Source organism: Paramormyrops kingsleyae, chromosome 9, assembly GCF_048594095.1.
Source record: "Paramormyrops kingsleyae isolate MSU_618 chromosome 9, PKINGS_0.4, whole genome shotgun sequence".
Classification (NCBI taxonomy): Eukaryota; Metazoa; Chordata; class Actinopteri; order Osteoglossiformes; family Mormyridae; genus Paramormyrops; species Paramormyrops kingsleyae.
Window position 1 is genome coordinate 7,768,435 of NC_132805.1, and position 21,195 is coordinate 7,789,629.

The 21,195-nt window shown below is 42.9% G+C and overlaps 2 protein-coding genes across 2 annotated transcripts in view; both read right to left on the bottom strand.

Moving 5' to 3' along the window:
- The window catches only part of LOC111844513 (uncharacterized), a 70,030-nt gene extending 55,391 nt beyond the window's left edge, over positions 1 to 14,639 (bottom strand). Inside the window, exons 1-6 of the mRNA XM_072716243.1 lie at positions 12,763 to 14,639; positions 12,102 to 12,428; positions 10,870 to 11,094; positions 9,935 to 10,210; positions 9,731 to 9,823; positions 9,340 to 9,564 (exon numbers count right to left, since the gene is read on the bottom strand). Coding sequence (XP_072572344.1) covers positions 9,340 to 9,564; positions 9,731 to 9,823; positions 9,935 to 10,210; positions 10,870 to 11,094; positions 12,102 to 12,428; positions 12,763 to 12,832 — 1,216 coding nt within the window. The 5' untranslated portion in view covers positions 12,833 to 14,639. The remainder of the gene's footprint in view (positions 1 to 9,339; positions 9,565 to 9,730; positions 9,824 to 9,934; positions 10,211 to 10,869; positions 11,095 to 12,101; positions 12,429 to 12,762) is intronic.
- A 156-nt stretch (positions 14,640 to 14,795) lies between these two features.
- Positions 14,796 to 19,870, bottom strand: etfb (electron transfer flavoprotein subunit beta). Its single transcript, XM_023813071.2, has 7 exons — positions 19,712 to 19,870; positions 18,149 to 18,307; positions 17,791 to 17,949; positions 17,630 to 17,692; positions 16,812 to 16,970; positions 16,013 to 16,205; positions 14,796 to 15,322 (listed from the first exon to the last, which is right to left on the bottom strand). Exons 1-6 carry the CDS (start codon positions 19,763 to 19,765, stop codon positions 16,035 to 16,037), a joined length of 765 nt encoding a protein of 254 aa, XP_023668839.1. The 5' UTR covers positions 19,766 to 19,870; the 3' UTR covers positions 14,796 to 15,322; positions 16,013 to 16,034.
- Between the last annotated feature and the right edge of the window lie 1,325 nt (positions 19,871 to 21,195).

Here is a 21,195-nt window from a genome sequence, read left to right on the forward strand (position 1 = left end):
ATTGCTCTAAGGTCCAGTTTGCACGCTTCTCTGCCCATGGTAGGTGCCTTTGATGATGGACAGGGGTCAGCATTGGTCACTCTGAATAGCCTGCAGCTACTTGCTTTTCCTCACTTATGTCTATGGAATCTTATGTGTATCGGAATTATTTCCATACAATGGGAGACAAATATCTTTTGGTGCCTTGTTTCAGTTTGCGTTTCTTCTCCTCACTCAGTTAAATTTCACACGTATGTGCCACACTGTCTGTAAGTGAGTCCAGCAGCAAGGAAGAAAATTGTGATTGGCTAGGAAAGCACATGCGGGGCTCATGCAGAAGCAGTGCCAGTTAACAGTACATTTTCCATAGGCTTACTAAATAGCCTTGAAAATGAGCCATCATTGAAATTCTTGTCTAATATGCTTATTCAGAAATAGCCACAAATACATCAAGAAGTATCTTGTGACAAATTACAAATACTTGCATGGTCATCAAATGTAACAATAAAATACAAAATATTGCTGTGAGAAAATGCATTTAAATAAAATACAAGTAATTTGAAAATACAAAAATATACAAAATAGTAACAGTACACGTCGAATACCGTATCAATACGGGTACCTTTACAACCCTAGTGATGACACTTACAAAATATACAGCTTGCCCTAACTTTAAGCAGAATAATAATTATACTATTTACATGTGTTATAGTGTTAATTGTTAAATTAAAATTACTTTTCAAACATTTACTAAAGTGATGAAATCTGATCAGGCTGCACCTGCTGCCACGGATTGGGGTTGTGGGGGTTTCGCTATTTCATCTTCCAGAACCACGATATATCATAAATGTTGGTATCGCGATATCGGTCTCGGAAGCATTATATCCTTAATTTATACCCAGCGTTTCCCACAGAATTAGTGGCGGTGGCTGACAGGGGTGCCGGTGTCGTCAGCCAAACTCCGGCCGGTCGTAATTTGCATGTTTCCCAGCGTGCTGCGCGGCTTGTGCAAATAGCCTGACTACGTCATTTATGTAAATAATGTGCCGTGTGTGACGTGTGCTGTAGTTGTTTCATTTCATTTTTACCCGCTTGTTAAACTGCCCACCACGTACGGTTCCTCTTGTAAAGGGACCTCCTCTTTAATTGTTTCTCTATCAGGAAATCCATCTTACGTAGGTGCTTCTTATTCTGTGTGTGTTTGAGTGAGCGAGTTTCGTTTGTGACTGCGCAGTACTGAGCGACTATAAGACGCATACGTTTAGCTGATAGAAATTAATTTATCCTTATGAGCAAAAGTAGCTAGCCTGATTTATCGCTAATTAAGTCTTACATATATGATAAATCGGGGCGGCATGGTGGTGCAGTGGTTAGCACTGTTGCCTCGCACCTCTGGGACGTGGGCTCGAGTCTCCGCCTGGGTCACATGTGTGTGGAGTTTGCATGTTCTCTCCATGTCGTCGTGGGGTTTCCTCCGGGTACTCCGGTTTCCCCCCACAGTCCAAAGAGGCTAATTGGTGTTGCTAAATTGCCCTTAGGTGTGCATGTGTGACTGAATGGTGTGCGAGTGTGCCCTACGATGGGCTTGCCCCCCATCCAGGGTTGTTCCCTGCCTCGTGCCCGTTGCTTCCGGGATAGGCTCCAAAGTGGGTCCCCGCGACCCAGTTGGATATATGATAAATCACAAGATGCCACTGTCTGAGTATTCCTGTTGAAATGAACTATAAAGCTACTAGCTGGGTAACAAGTTATTTCACAAGTTCTAGAGCACAGCACTGCTGTTTATTAATTGCTCTATCTTTCTACCCTATAATCAGGGATGGACATAACTGGTACGCAAGTACTCAGTACACACGCTGATATGTGATATTTCATATATTGGGTATACATGTTAAAATGCAAGGTATTTTCTTGTCATAGCAGTGACATTAGTTAGCATTTGTGCTTTTAGAAACAATTGATTGTAGCACGTATCGTTTTTAAAGGTGAATGTGTAGTTGCGAACCAGTTTTGTCCATCCCTGCCTATATTGAAATTCAATGAGTAATATTGGCCTATTCTACTACATACATTCCGTTAAAGAAATTTGCATCAAGCACCTAAACGGCTTCTTTGCTTGGATTACTGCATGGTCATGGGAAAACGAAGTTAACAACAAGCAAGTTGGACCCAACAACTCAGCTCCTCCTGAAAGGAGTAACAATGCATTATTTCTACAGGTGTGTCTCTTTTGTGCTGTGGCCACCTTCTCTTGAAAGTGCTGAATAGTGTCTGCAGCTTTGTGTATGTTTGTGGCAGAATTAATAGCACATAGTCTCTTTACTGGGACTGGTCAGTAATCTACTATGTTTCCAGTCTCTGTCTCCATTTCTGTCTGACCTGCACTGCTCAAACTGTTTGCTACCATCATGTCATGGCCTGGGACATACAGTACCAGTGTAAAGTTGGGACACGCCAAGCCACCTACAACGATGAGTGAGAGTGATAGTGTCGCCTTACATGACCTGACCACCTGACCGAAACACAGTGGAAATAGTTTCGGAGCGTGAGCAGAGAGTGAAGGAAAAGCAGCCAATGAGAGCTCAGCATATATGTGGGACCTCCTTCAGGACAGCTGGAAAAGCATCTCAGGAGGCCACCTCATGGACCTGGCATAGAGGAGACGGCAGGGGCAGCCAGTGCCTGGGGCAATTGGGGTGAAGGGCCCCAATAGGTAGGTGTGTCCAAACTTTTGACTGCTATTGTAAGTGACATGATAATACTCTTGACAGCATTAATCAGTGGAGATTTGACAATATTCTTCAGTGGCTAAAGATCAGCTTGACCATTGATAGGTCATAAGTATACTGATGGAATTTGTCCATACCAAAGACTATTGCTAGGCACTCCTTTCGCGTTTGAGCCTAACCCCTTTCAGTTCGAGTAAGTGCTCTGCTCCCGTATGTTGCGGGTTTGCCTTGTTGTGTGAGTGCCGCTCCTAGACCAGTTTCGATAGCATTGCTCTGCAGCATCAGCTCTTCCTCAGGGCTGTAGTCCTTTTATGACTGAAGATGTGTCACCCTGCCAGCATGGATTTCTGCACTTCAAATGTGAAGGTGGGGGCCAGTGGTTCAGCGCAGTGCGGGAACGAAATATCTGAAATGAGGCTGCAGAACTTTAATACTAACAACCAGGAAGCCTTTGTGTGTCATATAAAGGTAGTTTATGAAGACAAGCTCCCTGATAACCGTTCTACATTTGAGTCATACAGACGTCACCTGCCACATCGCTGTTACATGCTGTTGTGTTGGTCAGGGTGTAGTGAACCAACGTATTGTCTTTCAAAACATGGTGTAACATCATGGTGAAAATGCTGACACCTTATCCACGGTATATTACAGGGATACTGAAATACTGATTCTTTTTCATTTTGAAAATTTATATTGGTATGGAGATTAATATCGGCAATACTAGCATTGGATTGAATCAAAATATGGGTTTATTTGTTTATAGAGGAAAAGTATCAAGTTTTATCCTTCTGCCAAGAAGTATTTAACTTTTCACTATATCTCTCATTACCTGTGTTCTCTGTCTGTATACTCTCATCTGCCTATTCATTTGTATATGCGCACAAACACATTCAAGATAAGCACTTTACCCACAGACCACGTTATTATAAGATCCTTGGCTTCAGTAAGCAGCATGGTCTGTCATACTTCTACTGTAGTGAACATAGAAATCAAACAATGGGACGTTCTGGTGCCATATTTTTATTGATGGAAACAATTATCTGTGAAATACGTTGGTTGAATTTTCAACAGGAGACAACTCATGCTCAGCTCTGCTCTCACAGATTCACAAATATTAAGGAAAATGCCGCATACTCCATAAATAGGAGACTTGAAGTACATAGCGTACTATCGCCATCTGCTGACCATTTACAATCTGCAGGTGGGAACCCATTAGTTAAAGGAAGTTCATTTCAATTCTGTCTGTTTAACTTGACCGTTAGTTCCTATTTGTCGGTATGTGTATATGCTACGGTAAATCCTGGTTACAGTCCATCATAATTGGCGATTTGGGAACATTTTGATTTGATAATATATTACACCAACACTGGAGAGAGTACTTGATAAAACCGAGACTGTCCGTCGGTGTTATACCGAATTGAAATATGTTGCTGAGATGACATCATTCGTGTGTGTACGACCAGACCGGAGCAAGGCAGAAACAGCCTCTGCAAGTCAGTCTTCCCATGGCATTTAAGCAAATTTAGGTACAACCTCTGCAAATTAGTCTCCCGTGACATTTAAGCAAATTTAGTTACAGATAGGTGACCATAGTCGGTAATAGAGAACACGGGATTTAGTTCATTATGATTTTAATGATATTATATTTTCTATTTTTTTTACGACATACAAATTGTACAAATTGACAAAGTGTGTCATCATACATAAACATAGCCTCTGGTTTACAACTTTTCCTAATTGTTTTAGTGGTTTTAATAATCTCAGAACAAATTCTGTTTTCCCTGCTGTATAGAAATTGCATCGAACTGTGAATGCAAAACCCAGGTTTGTATTGAACCTTGAATTTTGTGTACCTTTGCATCCCAATACTAAACATGAAAAATTGTGAAAATGGCTTTTTAGTTTACACAGCCACTCCCTCTTCTCTTTCTCGTTGTATGGAAAGCGGTACCGAAAAACGTTTGGTAAGTCTCATATGCAATCAACAATACCTCGCACTGAACGTGAGGCAGAACAGGATTAAGTGAGGAGTGGAGCAGGTGTTTCTACTCAGGTGGGTCTGATGTCACTGTTTTCTCACGAGGGGGGCGTGGTAGAAAAACGTGGAATGACTCAGATATGACAGACTCACGCATGACGTTTGTATCCCAGGAAGTTCCAATGCGTTATCTGCTATTTCTCCCGAAAAGCACGTAAAGCAGTGAGAACTGGTTTTAAGTTAATTTACCTGGTAAAATAAGGTTTGAATAAATGACATGAATGCTCTAACAGTACACGTAAGTTAGTGGTTTATTTATTGTTAGTTACTGTAATTTTGCGCTGCTTTATTTGTTTAATCATTCTGTGAAGGCATTCAAGGAAGAATTGCATTGTACTCTGTACATGACAATAAAAGTTTGAATCCTTGAAATACATGTATTTGATTTTTTTCCTGGCAGCTATCTTTTTACACAGAGCCACTATATATACGCAATAGTTTTATTCAGTGCTAACAGTTTATATCAGGAGTTGGTTATTGTAAAAGAAGTAATGTGCATGCAGGTGATATTTGTATAGATTTATCTACACCCTTCTGACAGTGCTGCCATTGCAGTCATGTCTCGCAGACTACGAGGAGTAGAAGTTATACGACTTGGCTGCAGTCAGTTTATACTCCACCCCTGCAGCTGCTGGCAGATCTCGCTGCACGTCACGTCAGCCGCAAGTCGAACGCACCCATTGGGCAAAATTACAACGTCGTTGGTGATTGGCTGTTGTGCTGGCGTTCAGTAAACCTCTGTTCGTTAGGCAATAGGCCATCGAGTTGTCTGTCTCAGAAACATTCTTTAAAACTGAGCAAACTTGGTTGATCGAGTTTTATAGTCTGTGTGTATCATCGTGATTGTCCTAATTTTTTATCGATAAAAAATCGAGATCATTTTATAGCCCAGCACTACCATGTCCTCAAGTACCCCATAATACCAGAACACCCAGGGGAACAGAACATCGGCTAGCTCAGTGGCTGATGGGAGTGGTATAAGCCGACACATCTTGGAGTATCTGTCCACTACTGTGAGAACCACTATGTTGCCTTGAGAAGCCAGGAGATTGGTGATGAAGTCTAGAGAAATTTGGACCAAGGATGGTCTCGTGTAGGGAGTGGTTGGAGTCAAACTGGCGGAATCAAGCCATCGGCTTCTGCTTTCTTTGACTGCGGAATACAACAAACCTGGAAACCAAAACAAGTGAAGAAGAGTGCCCATCAGGCTTGATGGGCATTAAACTGCTTGGCTGATTTGAGGTACTACAGATTCCGATGGTCAGTCAAGACTTTTAAGGAGTGAACCACTCTCTTTAACCAGTGTCACCACTCCTCCAGGGCCAGTTTGATTGTCAAGAGCTTCCAATTCTCTATGTTGTAGCTTCACTCCACCCGGATGAGCTTCCTTGAGAAGGTTCATGGGTGCGTCCTCCAGGTGTCTGACACTGTGAGAGGACGACCCCATCTCCTACCTCAGAAGCATCCACCTTGACGTTGAAGGGAATCAAAGGGTCTGGCTGCTGGAGGATCAGCAGAGAGGAGAAGACATTTTTCAGGCCTGCAAGGTGGCTTTGTCCTCAGGAGTGTGGTTTGTTGGGCCCATATCAGGTCAGTCAGTGGGGTGGCGACTGAGCTGAACCCCCTTATAAAGCACTGATAAAATTTTGTGAACCCCAGTAAGTGCTGCAGGTCCTTGGTGGTCTGGGACTGGATTTGGTATCCCAAAAGCTTGATTGGTGACCAGTGGAACTTACATTTCTCACCTTTGATGAAAAGGAGAGGGTCACAGACCTGTTAAAGAACTTGTCAAACATGCGCGACGTGTTCTTTGGGGGAAGTTGGCTAGATGAGGATATTGTAAGTATGGACGACGATGAACTGGTGTAGCATATCAGCCAGTTCCGCGCTCATGAAGGTCATCTATTCTGGCAGACCTCTGTCTCTGTGACAGGACAGCAGGCAAAAGTTCAAATAAACAACGGCATAGAAAATAGCGGGTTGGAGCACTAGTAAATCTACGAACGAGATAAGCTACTTTAGTTACGAAGGGTTTTTGGAAAAGCATGATAATTAACAATCGATCTTAAGTTAAAGATAACAAAATGGTCACTCAGGCTGCATCTGAAATCACACACTACGCACAATGGCCCACTAGGAAAAAATACACACTAATACCAAACTAGACCCTCTCCACTCTGTTTCTAGTCACACACAGCTGAATGAAGTTCCCTTCATTAAGGTGTAAGGTACAAATACAATGGCAAGCTTTGGGACAGACTTCCCTTTCTCCTGCGAAAAGAGGAACCACCACCAGGAGCCACAAAAGTTCCAAGGAACTTAGCACCAGGAGCCACAAAAGTTCCTAGTCAGGAAGGGTCCAGGAACTTGGCACCAGGAGCCAAAAAAGTTCCCAGTCAGGAAGGGCCCAGGAACTTGGTCCAAGGAAGTTCAGCATGAATTTTAAAATGGAGAATTTTAAGTAGAAGTTGTGTATTGCTGGATGTTCAGGATGTTCAGTGCTGTTTAGACTGTAATGTAATGTAATCTTGTCATGACACCTCTTAAAATCAAAAATTTTGCATCCTGCTTTTTAAAATTTATGATAGGAAAAACAGCATAATCCAATATGTTAATCATACTTTTTTAAAATAATCACGTGAGTTCAAATAATAACAACTATACTTCCACTTAAAAACACCACTACCACCACCTGTCATTTTCAAGTTGACTCCTGACTGTCAGAAATCACATCTAGAATTACTGCACTGAATAATGTCCAGTTTTCACACACTTTCTGGATAGGATGACATGTTTGAAGGATACATTTCTAGAGTTTCAAGAAGGCAATGCCGATACTCACTGTAGAAGTAGTATATTTTTTACAAATCAAACAATAGACTAAACTTGTACTTAATGTTGAGGTATTTATTTATAAAATGTAGCAATACAAATCATTACAATAGAAAGAACACCATAATACTAGATATACATTTCTGTCAATATAAAAACATCAAAATATCAGTGCAAGACAGAAGAGTTTTTTCTTCATTAAACAGTTGTGGCCATCCGCATAGGGGAAAGCATCCCTGTGGAGGGGAGGGGGAATTGTCGCTCGGGGATTCCCTAGGAGAGAAAGGAGAATGGTTAGCACAGGAGTGAGAGCTGTACCACCCACAGGGAGGTGTCCAACAAGGGCAAGAAAAAGGGGCATTTCCACCCAGAAATACCTTGGGGTTTTTGACAGGAGACCCATTTTGAATTCCTCCAGTGAGCAGATTATGCGGGGTGTTCAGATTGGTTTGGCCTGTCACTACCTGAGTGATCACAGCATTTCTCGTTAGTGATCCTGCGTTATCGGCTGAACAGACTAATCAGCACCATTAGGGGGCGACATTGAGTGACTCCAGCGACATTCACTCAGACGCAGCCTTTTCATTGAGCCGTGCCTCTATGTAACTGACTCACTAATAAGAAGACAAAGTGGTCTGGGGTGGTTTAAATGTAGTTAAAAGGGAAAATGTTAAAAAGTATCATGACAAAACAAAGCGGTTAGAAAAAAATTCAATGTTATAATGAAGTTTCATTTGCAGAAGTACTGGTATTTGTAGTGCTTCTTTGTAACCCATCTTGTTCGTTGACAGACAGACAGACAGATAGATAGACAGACAGACAGATAGACAGACAGATAGATAGAGCGAGCAAAAATTGGGATCTAAGCATGGGGTCAGCCATTAATGTGGCAGTCCTGGAGCATTTTTGTGGGGCTCAAGAGCCCAATGGAGTTGTGACTATTCTACCAAGGATGGGATTCAAACAGGCAGCCTTCAGATCACAGGCACAGAGGTTTACCCTGCTAAGCTACAACCACCCCCTAGCAATAATAAATGATAAAATATATCGCTTACATTGACAGTCTATTGAAATGTACTTATCTGATCTGCTTTTGAATAAATACCATCATCACTCAGGCAGTAATAGTACAGTAACCATTGTGGCCATAGGTGACGCAAGGAAAATAAAGCATTTAATGTTCTAATTTATCAGTTTAACGGGAAAGGAGTACAGATTACCTTCTCAGAAGCCCCGGGGGGAGGATACGTTTGCTGTCGGCCTACAAAACAAAGAACGAACAGCTCTCACTATGAGTAACAAGAAGAGGAGGCCCAAGCATTATGTTAAAAAAGGTCTCACGTCTCCGTCTGCAGCAGACGACACAGAGGATGATGAGAGCGATGATGATGAGGAGGAGGAGGAAACCACAGGGTATTCCGATAGCAAGGCCCAGGATGGCCGCCTTGCTCAGTCCCTGGCCTGGAACTGGAAGCGTATAAGACTTTGAGACAAAGGAAAATTCCTCATGTATCATATCATACGAGAATCTGCATTCTCATTCCTGACCATTAACAGATTCAACAGGATCCTGGAAAAATATTTGCTTCTGAACTGGGTGAGGTAGCATGGATGCATTTAGGCAGGATAAACACAGAAATGCCTTTATTTACAGCAGCTAAATAAGCCTTATTTACTGTGGATACCTGGTTTATAGAAAACCCTTCCCATTAAGGGCTTGTCATTGGCTGAATCACTGTCCTCAAAGTCGGAAAGGCTCACCTGGTCCGACACTGTAGTTCTGTGAAGGCGGTCCGGTGACACTGCCTGCCAAGGGGACGACTTGGAATAAGTAGTTGGAGTTGGGGTCAAGCCCAGAGATCTGTTTGCTCCGGGCGCTGCTTGGCATCACCGCTATGGTTTGGAAACCTCCTGTGTCCCGTTTTCTACGCTGGTTTGTCCCATTGCTGGGCTGGAGAGCAGGTCCCTCCATCTGGATATTAAAGCCTTTTCACAGAGGGGTGGAAACAGTGACTGAGCAATAGAACACACGCCCTGTGCATTTATGACATTAATATTCAAGAAGCAATTTTACACCCAATTAGACTGATGATAAAAGAATTCTGTCCTTTGTACATATTTTCATCAGTCCCATTTCTTCCTGTTGGATTACCTGTGAACACAGAGGTGCTGGGGACATCCCAGGTCAGCGTTACCATGGTGCCTGCAGTGTTGGAGATAAGGCTGGAATCTGAGATTGTGGGGCCTGTAGGGAGGAGAGCAGCAGTAAGGAGAAGATCCTGCTCCTGGTGCTGGAGGAGACCCTCAGAGTCATGATGAATCTGCGTTATGTTTGTGCTACAGATCATCTTCCTACCTATCAGCTGAATGCTGTTCTGTAGAGGTCCAAAAGGGTTGCTGAGCTTGCAGGTGTAGTTGCTGAGGTCAGACACAGTCAGGTTCAACCTGGTGATGTTCAGCTGTGTGGTGTCACTGCTGATCTGATACGGCCCTCCGTTTGACAGGACCTGAGAACCTTTGAACCAGATGATGTTGGCTGCTGGCACAGACCTGATGGCACTGGTGATGGTGACCACCAGGTTCCCATTGCTCACCGTGCTTGAGACCGTGGGCGCAACACCTTGAGGGGCTTCTACAATGACCAGAACATGACTGTGTGTCAAACAGGGTACAAATACTCTCTGAAGTAACAAACCACTAAAAGCATACAGATGTACTTCCTTTAGTCTTTTGTTATAATTTAGCTCCATCCCTCATTCTTATGGACAGACTGTCATATTCCTAGTAGACCTGCACAATGAACAATGCCAGTATTAACACTGCAGCCATGCACATGCAACTGTCATTTCATGATGCGTGGTAGTCAGCTGGATGGAGAATAGGCTTGGGCGGTATATTATTTTCCATACTGTCATATCATCTAGACATTATACCATATGGTATTTTGGCAGTATTTTCAGCAGCAATGCTACTGTGGTATTTTGAAATCTTGGCAATAAAAGTCCAGAGCACCGGTGCCTGGTGCCCCCCCCCCCCCCCCCCCCCCGAACATCTACAATACCATATTACTGTAATACTGCCCAAACCTTATTGGTCATCAACTAGCTAAGATAATTAAGCCTCCGCAGCTCTGCATTTTAAAACATACAATTGTTTAACCTTAATTTAACCCTTGCTTAATGAACTGCCACTACCTGCCCATGATATATGGTAACAAGAGGTCTGAACAGATGTACAATACATACTCTATACTATACTCTGTGCTTACATTCCTGCCAACCATGCACTTACGAGCTGTCACGCTGCAGCTTTGCGTGATGTTAATCTGATTAGCAATGCAAGAGATTGCCATTCCACTGAGATTTTGAGCTGGTGGTACTACAAGGCTTAAGCTCCCATTCGTGGAGAAGGTCTTGTTCAGTTGTGGGAAGGACAGCACTGAAATGGTGTCTCCTGGCGTCTGACAGGTGTAATTCAGGTTTGTATTTGCGCTCTGAATCAAGCACACAGGTGGGGCTGTAGAGGAAGAAAAAGCAAATCTCAGAAATACTCACTAGAACACAGGGCTATCAGCTCTTATCCAGCCCATTTACTCATGCTTTGATTAGGTGACACTGATGCTCCTTATGGAGTCAAAGGAGTGCCATAAAAAAGAATAAAACTGTGAAAGAAGAGGAATATAAAATGTTGAATAGCAAAGTGAAATAAAAAAAAGAATAAGAAAATAAATACTTATTTTTCTATATGTATGAAGTGTTTTGATAAATGCTATGGACTTCTTGAGAATATGTAACATATTACATGAAATGTGCCAAAGCAACCAAAAAAACTGTAAATGCAAAGATAGGGGCCGGTGGTATGGCACAGTGCAGGAAATAAATATCTGAGACAGGCTGCAGAATTGTCATACTAATAACCAGATATCCTCTTTGTGTCACATACAGCTTACAGAGTCTTATAGATTTCACCTGCCACATCATGGATTTCTTTATCTTTATGTGCATCAGTGAGATTATACCTCTTATTTTAAGTATTTAACTTTGACCATATCTTTCCCTGTCTACATTTTGTGCCTAGACTCTAATCTGCCTGGTCTGCTCATTTGACTGATTTACAAAATCCCATATATACAATCAAACACACGTTATAGGTAGAAACATTCAGAAATCAAATACTGGAATCCCTTTTTAACGATGGCTATTTATTGACCAGTTTGCTTGCAGTTCAGATTGTCAAGTTCCATCAGCAATATATAACTAAAACAGGTTAAAGCAGCAGTTACTGTGTGCAGCTGGAGACTGAGACTCAAGGTGTCATTGTCTGCTGCTTTTCACCTTCTTAATTCAGACACCCAGCAATTTTTGAAAATTACTAGATACGAACTACTCTGACACTTAAAGGCACAACAACAGCAGCGGAATGAATATAAACATCGTACTTGTAAGAAAAAACTATTTTGCTCACAAATATGCACACAAGCTTCAAAAGTCAAGCAACCAATCGGCTAACCTTGGCGTACTTACCAAACACTTGGAGGGTGATGCTGGCGGTCTTCAGTGGAGAACCAACCACCGTGACGGTCATAGTGTAAGTGGCACTGTAGTTCTGCGGCACGTTGCTGAAGACGAGTGAGCCATTGGGCATCAGCGACACGACGCCCGCGTAATTAGGGGCGATGTCTGGGGGACTGGGGCTCCTCCAGGTCACGATGGGCAATGCGCCCACAAACCACTCTATTACGGGATTCTGGGCTCCAGTGAAAGACACATTCAGAGTCACGTTGCTACCAGCCTTGGCAATGACCAAAGGGGGGCTCTGGACTGCGAGACTTAGGTCGCAATCTGCAGAACCTACGTGGGAGTCAGAAAAATTCAGTCATTGATATATGTTCTTAATAATTAGGCTAAATGTAAGCTACATTCACTGCCAATAATAATAGACCTACCTAGCAGATCAAAAAAAACTTGGCTTTCATATACTCACCAAATTAGTCAATAACAATATTAGTTGTAAACCATCAAAATACTAAAAGCACTGAAAAACCCGGTTTTTAACGTCCAGTGAGTCCTCCCAGTCCACGCTGTTTTATGCCAACAGAACACCAATACGCCAATCTTATGGCAGGAGCCCAGTCTTAAGAGCTTCAATAACGAAAACACGGTGAGGGATTTTTATTTTTTTTACCTGCAAACAGTAAAGTGGTAAAGACTCCCCAGCAAAGGCGCCGAAGGGCTTGTTTGCGATAGACCGGCATCGCGGTTTTAAACTTCAGGTCTCTCTGATCACCGAAACATCAGTTTATCCGCAGCTGAACTGCCGGCATCTTCACGCATATCTGCCTTACATACATACAGTCTCCTACGAAATTTCTTTCAGGCGTGCGTGTTAAAATACCGCCCCGCCTCGCTCCACCTGGCAACGCGGAACTCACCTGGTTGCACGCATGACCTCGCAGTATGCATGCATGGGATCTGCCCAGTTCTGTAAGGATCGCGAAACAGCGGGTATGGTATCCAGAGTGAAAATTACCTTGTCTCCTTTTTTTTGCAGGGCAGTAACATGGGTTTGTTTGGCACTAGATGTGATGATTGATTGATCTTTGGTTTAGATATTAGTGATGCATTTGTAGGGATTCATGCAATTATGTAATGTTTCCGCTCGTGATATATACAGTAATACACCTATTTCAATTGATGGCATTATTCCAGCGCTGTTGCTTTCATTCTGATTTCTTTGAAACTGAGCGTGAGTCTGTCTTTCAGTCGTCTTAGGTAAAAAAAAAAAGCTTGATGTATGTTCGGCTTAATGAGGGGTTTTGAGAACAAATTCCAAAATATCCCAATAAATGAACGAGAATGATGCGATGGGTTAGCAACCCGTCCTGGGCCCTCCGCACCCACATATTGGTTAAAGCGCGGCATCTTCAGATGCATATCAATTTTAATATATTGGATATACAGTGATCCCTCGCCTATCGCGGAAGTTACGTTCCAAGCCCATCAGCGATAGGTGAAAATCTGCAATATAGAAATACCATATAAACAAACATTTTTTTATAGTTTAAGCCTTAAAATACCCCTCCCACACGCTTTAAATACATGTAACTTATTAAAATACTTTGTAAACACACATGATATGTGGATGTCCGGCTAAGGATATGAGTAACATAATAATGAACTCTAATAAATAATAATAACTAATATAATAATAATCATAATAAACTTTTTACACCTCTGCCATCTGGTAGACGCTACAGAACCCTGTACGCTGTATACACACACACACACACACACACACACACCGCAGAGAACTGTGATGCGTCGGGGAAAAATCCGCGATACAGGCCTAGCGGGGAATCACTGTATCTTGTATTCTGTCACACCAGTCGAATACAATGCAAAAAGCATGCAGTCCGACTTAAGTAACCGGTAGCACTGGCGCATGGGATGAGTTTAGTACTCGTTTAATATGAACAAATTGCGTGTACCCATGCGGGCACATTACGTAATAAACCGTGCTTTGATAATAATGAAGTTTCGATCTGTTCGTGTTTCCATATCTAGGTTTCACTCGACTCGTGTGACTGGTTTCTTCCTTTCATCGAGAGCGCAGTTCAACAATTTTGCCTGCCATCTCTTATTTTCGTCAATGGACTCCAATTTTAAAATACTTCAGCATCACTTGACCTACCAGTCGTAAATGTGTCACATACCTAACATTGTATCAAGTACCCGAGCCTCATACAGTCTGAACACGCATAAGCAGTAATACTTAAGCACCCCATTCTCTGACTTTTTTTTTGTGCTCCCACAGCGCAATTTGTCTGGGAGGGAGGGCCTCTGGTGCCAGTTGATATTTTTCTAACATTTTAAAGTTACAAAACTTGATGGTATATATTTCTCCAGCACAATGAATTCCTGTGTACTTTACTACAAGGTTAGTGGTAACAGGTGGTGTAAGCAAGGTGCAGGCAGTCTACTCCCACCTTGTCATACTCCTACAAAAGGCCATTATTATGCCAGTCTCAAGAACCTGCCAGAATGGGCAGGAGAACATGTGCTGGATGCAGTGGATCATGTAGAGGCGTGTCTGGGTTACTTGTCATTGTCACATCTGTTGACGTCGCCCAGCAGTCCCAGCTGGGCAAGTCGTTCCCCCAGTTAGATGGCCGCTACCTCTTCCTGTCACGGTTGGCCAAACACACTTAAGGATTTAGGTTTTACATAGGAAAGAAAACCAGTTAAGCTTTATTGTCACTCTCCAGTAATAGTGCTTATGTTTAAAATGTCAGGCAGTTACATCCTGGGAGACACTGTGCAGGGGGAACTAATCCACAAGCATTCACTGTACACAACATTTCACTGGGACAGTCTGAGGAAAGTTATTAATCTGTCACCGTGACAGATATGAATGTTTAATGTGGCACAGTGACAGACAATAGATACTATTCTCCCTATGGGGCGCTGGGCCTAACACAGAGGGGTACAGAGGTATGGTGTCACTCAGACGCACTCGGGTTGGCTGGCAGACGGCACCCTAATCGTCATCCCCCCCCCCCCCGTGGGACAGCTAACAGCAGCGCTGTCACTTTCAGCATTCAGAGGGAGACAACGAGGCACACAGAGAAGCAGGATGCACAGGAGTCCAATCGGCCTGATTGTGAGTCATCCTGCCGGTCTGGCTGGTTTCCCCCCCCCCCCTCCACATCTTCTTTCCATCTATGTTTAAAAAACCGCAGCCAAAGCTGTAAGAGAAACAATGAGACTGCTTACACCTGCAGCCTGTCTGTTTGCAGCCATATCTGATTCCTCTCAGCACACAGAAATATCAGCGTGGGCGCAGGGTGAATGAAACTGGAAAAGATTTATGCTGCGATATTTGATATCTTTGCGATAAATGTCACGATATTTTATTTGGCTATAATCTACCAAGAGTCTGTGAAATAAGTTGGTGAGTTGCCAACAGACACAAAACAGTGTTGACAAATCACTCGCTTTTGCTCAACATCGTCTCTATGGAATACAAATTATTTCCATACAACAGAAGATTAACATCTTTTGCTGACCAGTTCTTAATCACTTTTCTCCTTGTTTTCGTTAAAGCCGCTACTGTCTATGAGCGAGTCAAACAGCAAGGACAAAAATGGTAATGATTGTCTTAGCTTTACTTATTCACAGTATCCACCCAGCTGAGTGTTGTAGCCATTGCGACATAACTGTATACATAACATACAATGCCGATATCGTCATCGCATGTTGTGCAGGCCTGGGGAAGCAGCCCGCCAGACATTTCTAAAAGGCAACATTCTTTCTGTGAGAACCTCCTGGCTACGCCTACCTCTGCTAATCCCTGGCTGTAAGAACCATGCCTGAATTTTAATGTCATTTGTTTATTTTCCTTCCCCTCAAATACAGCTTTGTTTAGACCCATTTACCTCCCAGTCTGTCCCTGTGCCTCTATATCCTTCCACCTTCTTTGAGTTTGGAGACCAGATCCTCCACAGTTTCCACCTTGACCCCTGCCTTCCGCTGGGGAGGCTCCTCCACCCGCAGCACCTCCAAACGCGACGCCACGTCCACACCTAGGTCCCCTGGCTTCACCACACTGATCTTCTTCTTTTTTGCTTTCTGGGAGAAGGAAGAGGAGTTGATCTGTACTATTAATCCACACTAACCAATGTGTTCCACACGAGCATGCTTTCCTTCTCGTTCAGCCACATCCTTCTGCGTGCAGAAAATATACAAGACCAGGCCACAGCTCAGTCCAGCCGGGGTATGAACCATGCTGACAGAAAACTACGGTAGTATGGCAATCCAAATTGTCTTTTAATAGGATAAGCAGAACTTAAATATGATAATTCTTACTAGTAAAAAAATCAAAGTTGACCAGTAAAAGTATGAATTTCAGATATCTATAGTTCAATTTTGACTAGTATAAATCATTTCTAATAATAAGAACTGTATTATTAGTGAAAAGTCTCATTATTGGTATCTATAACTCAATTTTTACTAGTAATATATTTCCATTGACTTCCATTGAATTTTTGCCTCCCTTATTTAAAATTCAAGTTTCATTAGTAAAAACTCATATTGAAGATGAATTTAAATTTACATTTTAATTTTGACCAGTAAAAATTCAAGGTCCACGTATGATGACTAAGCCTCATACTGGACAGACTGGTTTCCCATACTGGTAGTGCATATGGAATCTATGCAGGGAATGGCCCCCATTACCATTATGTTGGGCAGAGTGGCATATCTCGGGGTGTTGAGCCGCAGGTCCGCTGTCACCACGGCCGGCATGTCCAGCTTCACTGTCTCCAGGCCGCCGTCAACTTCCCTCACCACCTTCAGCTTGTCACCCTCCAGGACCACCTCAGACGCGAAAGTGCCCTGAGAGAGAGCAGCCGGTTTCACACAGAGGCAAACGTTCCCTATACATGAAACAGATCAATGCCCAAATACATCATCTGATTTAGAGACTGTCCCCAACCTGTGCCACTTTGGACTACTCGCACATACAACAACAGTTTATAAAATTAACTAAATATATGTAAAAATAAATTTGGGCTGGTCATATGGCTGTCAGCACTTTGACAGCTAGTGTACACTGTGAGCCGTATGATAGTTGCCGTGGGAAAAATTCTGTACTGAATGGCAGCGCAATCATCTCAGCCTCACATGCGTCTCCCAGTCTCATTCTCACACCTAGTAATAAGTTATATTAAACAGAACCCAGTCTGTGTCACCTTAAAACTATGGACACCAAATAAACCAAATCTGTCCCTCTGGTGGTTCCACAATGTAACTGCACCCCCATCCAACAAAAATACCCATAGTACTTTTGGAATGTGACAAGAGAAAGCAAAATGACTGATACTTTTTTGTAAACAAAATTCCCCTTTCACTCAGGTTTTTAGTTTGTGCGAGGCTAGAGGTGTGAAAACAAGATAAGGTGAGATTTATCAATGATTTCAATTCCATCTATTCAACTAAGCTTCAGGAGACCCATATTTCCCAGAAGGCCAACAAAAGATTAGAAACCTGCAGACCTGAGGCCAGTCCAGCAGGGCGGCAGTCATCTGGCCCGTCTGATTACAGTCGTCATCGATTGCCTGTAAAAAAAAGTCCACAGCATAGACCGAAAAGCTTCAGGCTGAATTGGAGACTTAGAACCTTAGAACGTGTCCATCACGTGCAGGACTGCAGGTACCTGTTTGCCCAGGATGATCAGATTGGCCTCTTCTTTTTTGGCCAAAGCGGCCATGATCTTGGAGACCTGCAGAGGACCCAAGGCGTCGTAGTCCTTCCCAGACACCTCCACGTGGATGCCACGGTCCGCCCCCATGGCCAGAGCCGTGCGGATGGTCTCCTACACGCCACATGCAATCATGGCCATAAACATGAATACTCACAGGATGCACAAAACGCAGACAGACACCGGGCAGGAGAAAACAGGACTGAAAGAGAATTCATGTGGATCATTTTCACCACAAGTAACCAGCAAGACATATTTGTTCACAGAGCTGTAGAGATGGCCCTCCGTAAACCAAGTGACGCCCCCAGCCCACCTGCACTTGCTGGGGGCCACAGCTGACCGCCACCACCTCCTTTACTAGCTGCTTCTCCTTCAGTTTGACGGCCTCCTCCACGGCGATCTCACAGAAGGGGTTCATCGAGTGCTTCACGCCATCTGTCACCACGCCGGTGTTGTCCGGCTTCACGCGGACCTGAGGGCAAGCGGCTCGTCAGGGGGTGGGAAGCCGGCACAGGCACCCCCCCTCCAGCATGCTGCCGTGACACAAGGCCTATAGCTGCAGTCGTCAGGGTCTGTGGATAATGAACCTCTTGCAACAGATGGCAACTGTGCCTAAAGACTTGTAAGCTGAGAGATGCTATTTAAACGCTAAGATGCATCACACTCTTAATAATATCAGGCAAAACGGTCAATAACTATGAATAAAACCAATGGCCAAGAAAACAGGAGAAACGAAGGATCCAGTCATGAAACTACAAACCAATTTCAATAGGGTTGATCTCCAGGCCAGTGTAGCTGAAAGACTTCCCTGCAGCACAATCCACTGATGACTCTACAGCTTAGTGGCATTCATAAATGCGATACCTCACTAAGGGTCTTCAGTAGGAGTGAAATACTAGCTTTGTGGCCATTTTAATGCGAATAACATCATAAACCACCACTCTGCCCAACTAGTACTTCAGATGGAGTTAAATTTTCAGTTATTAAAGTAACCGGAAGATCATATCAGGCAAATTCAGTGCAGTTTTTTTTAATTAAGCTCACAATTCAATCGCCAGGCAAACTCCCTTCCAAACCAGTTAGCGTACAAGTAGCATAACTACAGACTGATATGTAGCATACAGTACCTAAGTCACCGGGCAGGGGGAGACTGATTGTCTGCGTCCTGTTGTTGCGCGTCACATTATTTGTGTACTTCAACCTCGTCTGGTTGATAATTGTTTGTGGGGGAGATACCTGGTAGAGTTGTAGTTTTAAGGACGTGGTTTGTGTACTTAGTAGATACAGTCAGATAATAAGGGCAGCTGACTGTAGGACCACACCGACTATGACGAAGAATCCAAAAATGACTTAAACTTTTAATGGGACGTTTCAGCAAAGCGATCTATTATTGATTAAAAAAAAACATGCACGCAGAGCTGGATTCATGGTAACGGAACAGAAACCTTTAGGCAAACACCGCCTGCACGTCATGCAACCTCGGTTCCACAAAACACAACCCAAAAAAGCAAAGAGGTTTAGGTTCAACTACGGAAAATATCCTTTTTACTTACTGTTCATTTCAGCTCGTGTTCATACACAGGGATCACACAACACCGGATGAATTGTCTATTTATTTTAAGCAAAACAATTCCTAGGTGCTCACTAATGCATTCTAAAATGTACTTATCCAGTAAAAGATAATTGTTAAAATCATGCTATTATACACTGTTATGTTAATACTGCAAAAAAAAGTTAACACCCGGCAGTTTTGCTGCTGACCTTGCTGCGCGCCGACCCAATAGCAACAGCTATTTGCCACCTAGCTCTCCCAAAACCCCTAAAACGACGAATGGCCGACGCTCATATGAAGGTGAAACAAAAACGTGGGAAGTACCTTCACTGCATAGTCAATGACCCGCTTAACACCGACGAGAACTCGGGCAGCCATATGTGTTCCAAAGAGACAGATACACAAGGTTTCGCTCAAGGAAAGCAAGCCGGAGGAACTTCGTCGTGATACCAATGGAGGTATTAGGGGGCGGGCTCTTGTGGATCCGCCCGAGAGCACCACCAATGAAAAATGCTTCACGTCCCAGCTATCAATCAAATTTAGGAAATATCCAATCGGTATCTGAGGAGCTAAAGCGTAAGGACCAAAGCAGCACTAGACCAACCAATAGTTTCGTGCGTGCGCCTACATATTTGGTTGCAAACAACGACCACGAAAAAATGGTTCCTCTCTCCGTAGAGAATCCATATCTAGGGCAAAGGTCAACTTCGTTAAACATCTGTTGATACAACGCCTGGAAACTCCGCAATGTGCGCCATAAATAAATTTGCCCAAAAATTGCAGATCTAAATTAGCTCCTGAATAGTGCTTAAATGCAATAAATAAATGTATGGTTGTTAGTAGCGATAAAAGGTTTCTTTTAGATTATTGTCCATAACCAGTAATTCACTGGACTGTCATGACTAATCTGCATTTCCCAACTTTTCCCAGGAAGCACGGGCATAAGGGGTCACCCTGGATTGGACGCTAGTCCATCACAGGGTCCACATACTTAGGGTGAATGAGATACCAAACTGCAGTTATTTGGGCTGCTATTTGAAACCCAGTCAACAGGAGGAGAACATGCAGAAACCACACGCACAGTATACAAGTGTGATTCAAACCCTCAACCAGGGATATGTAAGATAACAATGTTACTCAATATACCAATGACACTCTATATGTCTCCTCACTGCATCAGGGAATAAATGTAATTAATCATTTAAAAGAGTGAAACCCACACAACATGGAGGGAACAGACATGTGATAGCAAAGCTTGTCAGTAAGCACCCCTGGAGAAAGTGGAAGTCATTGCTAATGGACCAAACAATGATATGGTTACTCTGTCAGCCATCAGATGCAAACTGGAGACCTTCCGGAACATTCCTAACCCAAAGAGCCACACATCACTCCACGTCCTGCCTTTTAGCATTAAAATTGTCAGGTTTTTATAGTTGGAAGATGATTAGATGGATGGTCATTCAAACAGCAGAGACCAATACAGACATTTTAAAGTGTGCTTCTAAGCTGGAGTGTTTATCAATTGCATGGTTAACAGGGGGTACTTTTAGGGGTCATAAAGTTTATTATTTAAATAATTCATCTGGATAATGATTATTACTGTTTTGAAAGCTTTTACTTAACCTGCAATGTTTCTGTTAAAGTATGTATATAACACATATATTTATATATACGCATGTATGAACACATATTTTTTCTTTGTCATTTTTAGTTAACATTTTGTACATTTTGTTTTCACAGTATAGTCTATTTATAGAGCTGCATTTCACTGTATACCCTGTGTACATGACAAAACTCTTGAGATATCG

Coding starts and splice junctions, on each gene's coding strand:
- etfb (XM_023813071.2), bottom strand. CDS start 19,765: ATGGCTGCCCGAGTTCTCGTCGGTGTTAAGCGGGTCATTGACTATGCA. Junction 18,308..19,711: donor TCATTGACTATGCAGTGAAG/GTACTTCCCACG, acceptor GCTTGCCCTCAG/GTCCGCGTGAAGCCGGACAA. Junction 16,971..17,629: donor CCCTGCTGGACTGGCCTCAG/GTCTGCAGGTTT, acceptor GCTCTCTCTCAG/GGCACTTTCGCGTCTGAGGT.